The sequence below is a fragment of the Aspergillus caelatus genome, assembly GCF_009193585.1.
Source record: "Aspergillus caelatus strain CBS 763.97 unplaced genomic scaffold BDV27scaffold_153, whole genome shotgun sequence".
Lineage (NCBI taxonomy): Eukaryota > Fungi > Ascomycota > Eurotiomycetes > Eurotiales > Aspergillaceae > Aspergillus > Aspergillus caelatus.
Window position 1 is genome coordinate 14,462 of NW_022475416.1, and position 12,015 is coordinate 26,476.

General features: G+C 47.0%; 4 protein-coding genes across 4 annotated transcripts; 2 read left to right on the plus strand and 2 right to left on the minus strand.

The window, feature by feature from the left end:
- Positions 1-3: 3 nt before the first annotated feature.
- On the plus strand, positions 4-1,362 carry BDV27DRAFT_132079 (uncharacterized protein). The gene is made up of 2 exons (XM_032067784.1): positions 4-452; positions 533-1,362. The coding sequence occupies exons 1-2, from the start codon at positions 320-322 to the stop codon at positions 1,216-1,218; spliced, it is 819 nt and encodes a 272-aa protein (XP_031925145.1). The 5' UTR covers positions 4-319; the 3' UTR covers positions 1,219-1,362.
- A 1,220-nt stretch (positions 1,363-2,582) lies between these two features.
- BDV27DRAFT_147288 (uncharacterized protein) lies at positions 2,583-6,202 on the plus strand (the record flags this gene model as incomplete). The annotated part of the gene is made up of 3 exons (XM_032070715.1): positions 2,583-2,649; positions 4,084-4,684; positions 4,756-6,202. 3 exons carry the CDS (start codon positions 2,583-2,585, stop codon positions 6,200-6,202), a joined length of 2,115 nt encoding a protein of 704 aa, XP_031925146.1.
- Positions 6,203-6,364: 162 nt separating this feature from the next.
- Positions 6,365-8,222, minus strand: BDV27DRAFT_22516 (putative serine/threonine-protein phosphatase). The gene is made up of 3 exons (XM_032076059.1): positions 7,421-8,222; positions 6,853-7,337; positions 6,365-6,769 (listed from the first exon to the last, which is right to left on the minus strand). The coding sequence occupies exons 1-3, from the start codon at positions 7,986-7,988 to the stop codon at positions 6,527-6,529; spliced, it is 1,296 nt and encodes a 431-aa protein (XP_031925147.1). The 5' UTR covers positions 7,989-8,222; the 3' UTR covers positions 6,365-6,526.
- A 2,211-nt stretch (positions 8,223-10,433) lies between these two features.
- BDV27DRAFT_147290 (uncharacterized protein) lies at positions 10,434-11,073 on the minus strand (the record flags this gene model as incomplete). The annotated part of the gene is made up of 4 exons (XM_032070716.1): positions 10,434-10,464; positions 10,580-10,695; positions 10,840-10,983; positions 11,044-11,073. The coding sequence occupies 4 exons, from the start codon at positions 11,071-11,073 to the stop codon at positions 10,434-10,436; spliced, it is 321 nt and encodes a 106-aa protein (XP_031925148.1).
- Positions 11,074-12,015: the final 942 nt, after the last annotated feature.

Sequence of the window (12,015 nt, forward strand, 5' to 3'; positions counted from 1 at the left end):
CAAATTAAATTCAAGATTTCCCAAGTACCAAAATATATGATTGGAGGAAGAGGATGTCTTTTCTGGTTTCATGAGCCTTAGGCATGAGTCTTTTGAGCCCCGCGCTACGTTGACGTCACACTTAGCTGTCATACTGTTTCAGCCACAAGTCCAGATTCCTGTGCTTAATTAATTAAACTGATTACTGAACGAACCTCCCAGAGCATGTGAGACCACAAATAACTAACTGGTTGTAGCTATAGCCCCAATAAGTACTTCAACTCCCCATCACGACAATCTCCCTTGGATAATAGTCACACGAAAAAGTACACTCTCAGTCATGGCTCCGCAACTATTTCCCAAGAACCCATCCGAGGTGATGGTAATCCGCAATGTGACGTCGGACGTGATAACAATGAGCTTGCCATTCGCGAGATATGGACGTTTAAAGTTCGGCGGACGAGGAACTCTAGGTACGTATATCCATAGCCAAAAATCGATTTTCTCAACCGGCAAAGCTTGCGCAAAGTAAGTCTAACAACAACCCATACAGTCAAGTTGGCATCCGGCGCTATCGCAGTGTTTTCCCCCGTCTCCCTCACACCAGAAGCCCGCGAGGCCGTCTCAAGTCTAGGTGGCCATCTCAAGTACATCGCAGCGCTGGACCTCGAGCACCATATCAATATCACGTCGTGGAAAGAGGCGTACCCGGACGCCGAGATCATTGCGCCCGAAGGCCTCTACGAGAAGCGGCAATCCAATTCCGAATACAAGGATACTCCGTTCCAACACGTGTTCCGCAAAGAGAACCACGGCCAGCAGAGAATCTCCGATGAGTTTGACTCAGAGTTTGAGGCCGAATACGTGTACGGACACCCGTCACGGGAGCTCGTGTTTCTGCATAAGCGATCGCGCACGCTCATCGAGGCGGATCTCTTATTTAATCTCCCCGCAAGGGAGCAGTATTCGAAGACGGGTGAAAGCGCCACTTCGGGACTGCTTACCAAGATTATCAGTCCGTTGCTGTCGACTAATGCGCCTGCAACATGGCAGAAAAGGTTTGTGTGGTATATACTGTCGAGTGGCGACCGGAAGGCCTTTAATGAATCAGTACGGCGCATTGATAAATGGGATTTTAATCGCTTGATTCCCTGCCATGGGGATGTGGTTGAGAGTGGGGCTAAGGGGGTATTTCGGACGGTGATGGAGTGGCATTTGGAAGGAAGGAAGAATATCTGATTATCTTTTTTTCATGTCTGTCGGTTTTCTCTGCTAGTGCGTTCTATACTCGTTATGTGTTAATGCGAGCGTCAGACTGTACTACTACTACTACTCTGGACTATTGATATGGGATAATCAATGTAATTGTATCATGCCACATGCTATTATTCATCGGCGATTCTGGGAAATATAAGTTAAGAGAACTAAAGCCTTGGTAATCAATCGCTCAATTAATTAATTCAAGTGAAAACCGGAAATCAGTGGGAAGAAAAAAAAAATGAACTGATTAATACTAGGGCGGATGACAATGTGGCGGTCAGATGATCTTCAGGCTACCATGCTGCACATGACGTCACTTCAGCCACAATCTTCATGTTTCCTTTCAGTTTGCTCGTCACCCGTACGGAAAGTGTCTTGTATTTCATTTAAGGAAGAAAAAGAATATGAGGGAAGGAAGAAAACTAGGAAAAAGATCCCGAGAAAACACCCATGTCGAAAAACTTGCGATACTATGTGAAATTCTTTCCATGGTAAAGATATGGAGCTATTGAGCCTTTCCAGGCATAGACCAGATATAAAGTGCGATGGATAGTGGATACAGTGGATAGCCTGCGGTATGGTTTACTTGCTGTTTTCTGCTTAGTGATGGGCATGGTGGAGTACATTTTCAGCCTTAGTTTGCAGCTAGCTCTGTTGATTTACTAACAAACTAATTTTTCGAAGGTAATGATTTTCTGGGATTTCCGAAGTTGTTCCCTTGCTTTTCTGTCGGGACGTACGGAATTGGAAAATTCGAAAAATTGAAGGAATCGAACGGTAATCATCGCTCCAGTAGAGATGTTTATATTGCGCCACATTTGAGACCTGTAGACCGTGATGTCAGAGTATACTGTGCAACACCCGGTATAATCAAACTGTATCGTTGTCCACCGCTCAACAAAACTATCTGAATGATAATCTGGAGCCTAGACGAGACGTCCACGTTGGGCAGAACACGAGCCCTTCTCATTAGCCAATCATCGAAGAGAAACTATGTCATGTCGCTAAAGTGACGATCAAAACAAATTAACTTCATTAACTCGTTCGAGCAAGGACCAAGAAAAAAGAAAAACGAGGAAATAAAAAAATTGTTGCAGATCTTCCTGGTCTGGTTGGAAGCTTGTATTTAAACCGGTTACTTCCTCCACCCTGCTCGCTTCTTGCAGCCGATCTCTCATATTTTATACCGTCCTCCTAGCAGACTACTGAGTGCAGTGTGATATCGGGCCTACCTATACTCCGCATACTTTCTTATTAGGTACCATTATTTCGTACCTGCATCTCTGACCTCACCATCTACACCGCTACTCTAGACTCACACAACAACACATTACGCTGTCATCATGCCCGTCGTCTCACGTCTTGTGTCGATTGTTCTCCGCGTGGTGGAAATCATCTGCGGTGCGGTACGTTCTCCATGCATCTTCACAGGAGGGGCGATTATGTGTGGGAAAAGACAAAAGAAAGCTAACATAATCCGATCCAGATCGTCGCTGGTATCATCGGTTACTACCTTGGTTCGTTAAATGACCTTGAGGCTTGGCCTCAAGCACGATGGATCTATACAGAAGTGGTCGCCGGTTTATCCATTCTACTGGGTCTGATATGGTTGATACCTTTCTCATCCGGCTTCTTTTCGTGGCCCTGTATGTTTTCACCATGCTGTGCCGTAACGAATTTGAGATCAATAGCTGACATATCCTAACAGTTGATGTCATTATCTCTCTCGCTTGGTTTGCTGCCTTCGGTATCCTCGTTGATGCTATCCACAAATTTAGCTGCGGAAGTATCTGGGCATGGGGTGGTATCGTTCATAACGACGTCTGTGGTCGGTGGAAAGCCGCAGAGGCATTCAGTTTCATCTCTGCCTGCGTCTGGCTTGTGTCGGCGATTGTGGTTCGTACTCACCGCTACATCTATGGTGGTAATCTCGCATACTGACTGGGTCTGTGCTTAGGGTATCTGGTTCACCTTCCGGGTCCGTGGCACTGCCAGTGACGGAGTGTAAGTTTTCTATCATGGTTCCTGGCCACATACGTGATGCTTATCTTTATGTAGTAGCAACCGCCGTGGCTTCTTTAGACGTTCCGCTGTTTAAATATAGAAAGCTATGCTCGATGATCTTGTTTGGTTTTCTCAGCTGCCCGACCAGCCCTGGGTATGGCCGGCTATCAGCGAAAATCAGGCCGGAGATTCAAAGAGAGACATCTATCAACCCACACGACACTCTTTATACCCCGATCCTGACACGATACTCCGCGTCGTGATTCAGCATTGGCACAATACAGCGCCACCCCTTGTTAAAGTCGCGTTAAGTTCCGCTTGAGGTTCTCGGCTCGTCATCAGCGAGATACATGACCATTGACACGGAAAACGACCTAATGATTCTCTTTAATTACAATTAATACTAATACAGATACCCCGTCGGTGTGTTGACGAGCTCATGTGGCATGTTGGTGGCAAATATTATCACTCGTTATGTTTAGACCATGATCTTTAATCTTTAGTTGACAATTCAAGTCTACGTTGGCTTTGTATCAAATGTGTGTTGTATATGAATGCCTCGCTTTTCAGGTGTCTAAGATGTTTTGGTCGCAGTTGCTGTCAGGAAGGCGAGTGACTCCGGCTGGTGCTAAGGATGGATCTCGGGCTAAATTTAAACCTAAAAAAACCAATAAGCTGCCGCCTTCCCCTTGACGATTGAGACATTCATAAAAAAAAAAAAAAAAAAAGGGTCCCCAGGCAAAATACTATACTAAAGTCCAACTCGTGGAGGAGTTGAAGCCACGTTGAGTGATTCGATGACTAAGTTCATTTAAAAGGGGCCAATTGATATTCCTTCAGGAGTCTCTCTTTCCCGCGGTTCACTTTCCACTCACCCATGGCTTATGTTGCCAAAAATGCATTCGGACCAGACACCCAGAGGGAGATCCAGGTCCAGGTCCTCTTCCCCTGAAAAGAAATCGCCGGACTCGGAGGAGTATCCGATGCATATTCTGGCCCATGAGGATCCGTCAGGAAACAACCCATTTGTGATCGTTACCAGGCCAAGTACTGACTCTGTACACGCCGACGACCATTTCCAAGGCACCGATGATTTTCATGGCACCGATGAGCCGCTCCTACCAACCTCAAGCCCACGATTGCGGCCTGATCAAGAATCGGGCCGATTCTCGTGCTCTCTCTCTAAGATCTATGCATGGATTCAAGGACCATCGCCGCCGCGCAAGTATTTAATCAACCCTTGGCTGCGCCGATGGCAAACCGCTCCTGGTCGGCTCGTGGAGCGCTATTTTCCTAGCAAGAGCGCTAAGGTCTGGCTCCTTCTGCTTTGCCTAGGTGTCTGGGGCGCTGTGTTTATAGAGACCTTGCATTATTCCGTCTCGGCCCAGGACATTCCGGGCTATGGAAAACCTGTAAAACTCCCATGTTATGGCGGACTGTGGTATGGTAACGTCGAATGATTTCTTCCTGGTCTGGGCCTTATCCTGTGTACTCATCTACTTATCATGGCAGGTCGAACGCTACTAATTGTGGGATCAATGGCGATGATTGTCGTCCCTTTGATAAAGGAGGGTTTGCATTCCGCTGCCCTGCAGGCTGTGCCTCCACGATCGTGCTTGAACCATATTATGTAGGCGCAGAGGAAATCAATTACAAGAGTCTCGTTATCGGAGGTGGTACGGAGAGCTCTGAAAGTAACAACTTCGGTATATATCGTGGGGACTCTGCAATTTGCCCTGCAGCCCTACACGCTGGACTCATCAGCGACCAGAAGGGTGGTTGCGGCATTCTCCGTCGGACGGGCGAGTACTCCGGCTTTGTATCCATCGAGAAGAACGGAATCTCAAGCATAGGCTTCCCATCTAACTTCCCACTCTCTTTCACCTTTGGTAGCGGGGGATCTTCCGACGAAGGCAGCGTAAGCTGTCAGGACCTCCGATGGCCGTTGTTCACCTTCTCTCTGATAGTAACTGCTATATTATCACTATTCACCACGTCGCCTGCAGCGTTCTACGCTTCTATATACCTCATCGTCTACTTCCAAGTAGCTCTTTCGTCTGATCCACCTTACTCCCCAGATTTCTACGAGGTGGTATCCACCGCACTGGGCCGGTTTCTCCCCTGTGCCTTTGTTGGATTTGCGCTGTACTATTTCTGCGTCCGGCACACGCTAAAAGACCTAGACGCCCACTGGGACAAGACCGTCCTCTGGCTGGGTCCCTGTTGGGTGGGAGCCCTCAACACCGACACCTTCGACAAGATCCCCATCTCCCGTTTGACGCCCCACGACATCCAACAGCAACCAGGCGCCATCCCCGCCTTGATCATCATTGTCGCTCTTCTGATCGCCATCGTGTTAACCCAAGCCCTCGCCTTCCGCAACGAGGGCAGACTCCCCAAAATGCTGTCTATATACGGCATCATGGTCTGCGGCATCGTCGCCCTTCTCATCGTACCAAACATGAACCTCCGAATCCATCACTACATTCTCAGTCTCCTCTTCCTTCCCGGAACGACCATCCAAACCAGACCCAGTCTCCTGTACCAAGGTCTCCTGGTCGGCCTATTCATCAACGGCATCGCAAGATGGGGCTTCGACAGCATCCTCCAGACAGCTGCTGCTCTGCTCAACGGCGCGGAGCTGGGCAGTATTCTCCCCGTAATTGGGGCTCCGTTCATCCCTTCAGCCCAAAACATTGTCTTCAAGTTTACGGATGTCGCCGAGGATGCTGATGGGATCAGCGTGTTGGTGAATGATGTTGAGCGGTTTCAGGCTTTCAAGTCAGATAATGGCTCTGTAAAATCCTTCAATTGGACGCGGCTTAAGGCTGATGAGCCGGAGTATTTCCGGTTCGGGTATGTCAAGATGAATGCGCTTGGTGGGCTCTGGTATGAGGATTTTACGAAGCCTGTTGTTTGGGAGGCGGATGGGGTGTGGAATAATTCTGGACATACCTGAGCAGCCTTAGGTTGTCTTCTTCAGGACTCTTTCATATTATTTCGTATATATAGAATGTATATATTACTGTCATGGCCCGCATAGGCGATGTTCACTGAGGTGAGCTAGCTATAGCGGACTGGTATATACTTGGTGTATAGGTTGTACAAGGATTCTAAAGTCCATCAAAACATGACAATGCCCTTGAAATGACCCAATTTCATCATGAAGCGCCGTAACACCAAGCATGCTTTATATTCAAAGTCACACGGTTTCCCCATGCCAGCGGAGAAACGAAAACGCAAATCCAGAAGTCATACCCAAGACGAGGTTCACGCTGCCCTCTTACTTTTTAGTATAGTTGTTACATCTCACCTGCACGGTCTTCTGCTCTCCACCATCCCCAATGACTAGTGCCGTCAATTTTCCACCCTTGAAGCAGCCGGTATCGATACCCTTGGTGTAAGTCTTAAGAGAAAGTGACGACTTGGAATCGTGGCCATAGATGACGGTCGTGAGCATCGACTCGGGGTTTTCGAAGGTCTCATGGAGACTATCAGAGAGAAGTGACTGGTGCTTGTTGAACAACTGATATACTCATTAGCCTTGAACAGTAACGACGATTGCATACATGCAAGAAGCAGAGGCGGGGGCGGGGGAAAGGGACTCACCTTCGTCCACTTCGTGCCTTTGATCGAAGAACTCGGCACATGCGTATCCAAATCAACAGTCAACATATTCATAACACTATACGGATCTTGCTTATCGAGATCCACCCCCGGAACCAGTCCCGCATGGGCCACAACAACCTGGCCCATATCCTGGATCTGGCCTACGTTCAGAACAACCGGACAAGTATCGAGCCAATCGGCCTGCTCGTCGCTCAGCTGTCGCGCCAATTCGCGCTCTCTTGTGTATTGTCCCCTGTGCATGTTTGCGTCGTCTAAGAATTCGTCGTTCATGGTGTTGGCGGCGATCATGTTGTGGCGGAGACTGAGGACTCGGTCTTCGTGGTTGCCGCGGACACAAGACGCTGAGTATTTGCGGACTAGGTCGACGACACCTAGGCTATCGGGGCCCTTGTTGATCATGTCGCCGGTGAAGATGAGATGGTCGGTGTCTGGGTTGAAAGATGTCTCTTCTAGGAGTCTTTCCACTGTAGAATCCCCGAGATAAAACAACGTTAGTACTCAGTAAGCAGGATATATAGTGTAGGGATATCATAAGCAATATACGCACACTCATCCTTGCAACCATGCACATCACCAATAAAAATCAACCTCCTCCCGCCATGCTGATCGGACTCCGATGTCACCTCCCCAGGCAACAGCGATGGCTCCAACGTCCTCAACTGAACCATATTATCGAATCTGGGTAACGCATTCGCCCCAAACCACCCGCCCACTTCCTCCTTCACCTGTGGATCCAGCCCGCGCAGAATCGCCGCATGTTCCTCTAGCCGCGGCAACACAATAAACTTCCAGCCAAGCCAGCACGAGAGCAGAACCGTCGTATAAACAACGACATAGCGACGGAAGCGGGGTGCCGTTATGATCGAGCCGAGTATCTGGACCCAGCGCGGGTAGTCGGAGGAGGCATCGGTGTTTGTTGTGGGAAGGGAGGCATATTTGGGGTTGGTCTTCCACTCGTTTCGGACGTAATCGATTAACGGGCGGGTGTATCTGGTCAGACGGTAGGATGGGGCATTGTTGTTGTTGTTGTTGTTGTTGTCATTGAAAGAGTGTAGACCGTCGTCTGAGGAGTCGTCGGTGTAATCCAGGTTGTTGATGTTGGAATATCTTGCCATGGTTCAGGTTTAGGCTCCCGAGGTAGCGGGTTCTAGGGGACACGGTCGGATTTCCGGGACGGATGGACTTCTTTTCTTTGATGATGTGGATCGCCCTTGGTCGGGATGGAGTTCACTATACAGTGACAGTGATAGTGACCATGTCTTGTATATCAAGGAATTGAGGTCGTGTGCCTTCTGGAGTGGCTTAGATATGATAAGGCGGCAATGTTCGTATCCGCGGAGGCTTTTATGAATTAAACCAGTTAGCATGATCAGGATGGATAAGAACCTTGAACTCGAGGCCAGCGAAACGATCGCCAATAAAGTTTGCATTATTCCCAGTCTGGTTAGGGCTCTCTAAATATAGATTATATAATACTTCCCATTATCGGTTAGTTATAGAATTATGCAAGTATAAAGATGGAGAACATATTCTAACCTCATATTCGATTGTTTGTGCTGGTCTAATCGGAACTCACGAGCCTTGGTATGTTCAATGTATTTCCTTTCTTCAGGAAGCTAGATGGCGTCGCCCCCCCCCTCTTAACTATCGATCTTTGTAAGACGTCTTCTATAGGCACTACAATTGAAGAGTGGATTCTCTATGTTCTGGTGCCATTCAGTTCATAAAATATACTAATCTCCAAGGAGGGGGTCTTTTATTATTGATTGAAGCTGTGTCACGTCTTTCAGCATGTACCGGATATTTATAGAGGTCCTTATCTCTGACTTATCATTGTACAGCCATTTATGTACCACGTTCCCCTCAAACAAATGCTGGCATCATCATGATACATAGATTACTTTTCCACTGAAAGCAGACAAAGCTTGCTTTATGTATGGATAAAGAATTGCTTCAATTCTTAATTTTTTTTTTTTAAGAAAAAAGAAAAGAAAAAGGAAGGAAAAAAAAAATCAAGAAAACACTGATTTATGAATAAGAAATACTCAGCAGAAAACATTGCAGCATCAGATCGTCACCATCTCTTGTCTATATAAGGCACTCATCCCCTCACAAGTTGCTAACTCACTATGAAGCACACCCAGATCTCTTTTGTTGTCCGCTAGGTATACTCCACAGTCTTTCTAAGTAATACAGACTGCTCTAGCGAAATCTCTGCTACCACGGGGGTAAGGCCTCACCAGTTCCGGGTGTATAAGTCTTGTTTTTATTAAGACAGGGATTATCGACACCTCCCTTCTTAGATTCAATACCAAGTCCCAGACTCTAAAAGCATAACACATAGAAACACAGCAGGACTTAACTTGTTACAATGTTACAATGGAACTAGCCTCAGATAACCCCACTTCGACACCCGTGTCCACAACCGAGTCTCCGGTCTTGGATGACGACTTCCCCACCATCTATGACGCATGGCGGCCCTATCTATCTCCCTGCAAGGACACGGATGAAATATATGACAAAACGCAAGGCTGTGATAAAAGCAATTACGGACCGCGTGGATACAGCGGGATTTTTATGCGTAGGCAGCTATCGAGTCAGCGATAACGAATCACATCACAATAGCCCGGCCTACAGTGCTGATATCGGTGGAGAGAGAACATCGACGGGACTGGCGTCGGGTGGTCGAAGAGGTTAAGAGTATATTGGCGGAGTTCGGGATCTCCACGGTTCATGTCATGATTTACAGGGAGCCGAAAGAGGATAGGTGGTGAAGCTGTTCGAGGTGATTTGTTTTGTTTGGGTTGTTGGTGGCTATAGAGGAGTTGCGGTGTTTGATAGCTATATTGTTGAATTAAGGGCTTTGTGATCGCTACTAGCCCTGCTTTTCTGGGGTTTTTCTGTTGTTGTTAGTATACCGAAGTACACTCTAGGAATCTCTAATTGTCCTGGCTGGACTGTAGTCATGCATGTATACTCTTAATATACCTGTCAGACGGGAAGACAAAGCCATCCGTACATCCGTACACAGCATTCTAGATCTACAAGGCTTTCAGTGGGATTCGAATCTAATTGTTTGCTCTACTCTTTGGCTTAATTTCTTCCTCTCAGAAGACGGGAAGCTAGGCAGTGATCTGAATGATGTATAAATTGTTGGTGCCACTGATGTGGCCCAATTGCTAAGTCATTGAATTGTTGATGATGATGATGATGATGATGATGATGATAAGTGACGCCATTGTTTCGCCCTGCGTATGCTTGCCCATGAACGCCTTGCTAACCCAAGAGAAAAAGAAGAAAAGAAAAAATAGTACATATCAACCGAGAAGAATGATGAGTGTGAACCCAGAAGGGAAAGAGCAAAGAGAGAGAGAGAGAGAGAGAGAGAGAGAGAGAGAGAGAGAGAGAGAGTGTGTGTGTGTGTGTGTGTATGTGTGTGAGGGGGTAGAGGAGGCGGGGGAGAGAGAGAGACAGAGACAGAGACAGAGAGTCGGTGAGTTAGAGTTCAAGATCTTCGACAATCTTTAGCATGCTTTCAAAATCACAAATGAGACATTACATTAGACAGGAGGGTATTCGCTTGCTGCGGTTCTAAAAAGAAAAAGAAAAAGAAAAAAGAAAGAAAGAAAAGAAAAGAAAAAAAAAGATAAATGCAAGTAAAGTAAGGAAAATCGAATCGATCGCCGATGCAGTGAAGAAAAGTGACAAATGAGAGGTAAAAGTTCTTTCGGTGAAGACAAGTTTAAGCACTCGAGCGTCGGCGCAACTCATCTCTATTGAGAAGTCGCCGGATGCGGGTGACAAATCTGGAGGTTGTGGAGTCTGTAGTTCATCAGGATTAGCAAAAGTGACAGGTAACATTGGGAGGACGAGAGGGGACTCACCGCTGCGGTACCTGCATGTCGTATGCTTCGAAGAAGTCTCCGAAGGCGGCCGTGATGAAGAAACTTCGGCCCAATAATTGACATCTGGATAGCCAGGGAAGTTTTTGGACCATGGGTTGTCCTCGGATTGTAGTTGAAGGGCCACGACGTGTGGATAGAGATCCCCCAATGGATAGAGAAGTTCCTCTGAGGAGAGGTCTTGCCTCATATCCAGGCTTTGACTCCTCTGTGGTGAGACTCATTAGATATGGTTTCTATGAATCAGTCATAGAGAGGTTGCACTCACGTAAGGCTCATAGTTGGTTTTGTAGCCCATCTTGATAAAAGGTTGAGGAAGGAAGAGAGATCGTAAGTTTGTGTAGAACGATTAATGGTCTGCTGAGGGGAACGGGTGTGGTGATCTTTTTATCTTTGATATCGATCTTGATCTTGGATCTTCAGAGTGGTTTTAGCTTTTGAGATGAGTGTGATGGGTAACAAAGCGAGACGCCTTCAAGGCTTTATAACGAGCAATGCAATCGTGGAGGCAGTCAGCCACACACACTGACAAGAGTGGGGATTTTGGAGTGCATGGCATCGAATCCACCGATTGATTGACATGGCTCGACTCCTGATTTCGATTGGCAATTTTTCTTTTTTTTCCCTGATTAGCGCCATCTCCGATCCTGAATTAGCGTGTTGAATGATGGGTCAAATCAACTAAAATGATTTGAAATTTAGAAATTAGAACAAGAAAATTAAAGTCATGATCTCATCATGAAGTGTGCATAGGCTGTTCACGAGATGGCTAATGAAAAATGAGGGGAGTGACCCACTTGCAAGGATTGGGATCCAATCATGGTCGGGAATGATACTAATCATTCGCAATCGATTACCTCTTAGACTATTAGTGGGCCTTAGCCGACCTCGTATCTATGGAGGACGAAAGCGTGTGTCCTTGTGCAGCAACCCAGGGAACGAGGATGGGTGCTTGTGACCGGCCACTCATAAATCTCGGGCGCATTCGGTCGACCCACCCGTCAGGTACACAGACTTCCGTCCCTGAATGGATCTATACCATATCGGGATTCTCCTCCTGAACATTGAGCAGCTAAGCTCATTCTCGTTAGTCACTTGACTTGGTCACCAATAGTAGTGGTATACTAATCGGGTTAGTCATTTCAACACGAATCAAGTGTTCGGCCTGATCGACAGGCCGACATACTTCATTTCGCTTCTTACTGAATTTCTCCCTTGCGTCCAGTGAGGTCATGTTCAC

What these genes read in the sequence shown, in the direction of transcription:
- BDV27DRAFT_132079 (XM_032067784.1), top strand. Translation starts at nt 320, where the DNA reads ATGGCTCCGCAACTATTTCCCAAGAACCCATCCGAGGTGATGGTAATC. An exon ending in CGGCGGACGAGGAACTCTAG is followed by an intron (nt 453 to 532) that starts GTACGTATATCC and finishes CAACCCATACAG; the next exon opens with TCAAGTTGGCATCCGGCGCT.
- BDV27DRAFT_22516 (XM_032076059.1), bottom strand. Translation starts at nt 7,988, where the DNA reads ATGGCAAGATATTCCAACATCAACAACCTGGATTACACCGACGACTCC. An exon ending in GCATGGTTGCAAGGATGAGT is followed by an intron (nt 7,338 to 7,420) that starts GTGCGTATATTG and finishes GGGATTCTACAG; the next exon opens with TGGAAAGACTCCTAGAAGAG. An exon ending in AAGGCACGAAGTGGACGAAG is followed by an intron (nt 6,770 to 6,852) that starts GTGAGTCCCTTT and finishes TGAGTATATCAG; the next exon opens with TTGTTCAACAAGCACCAGTC.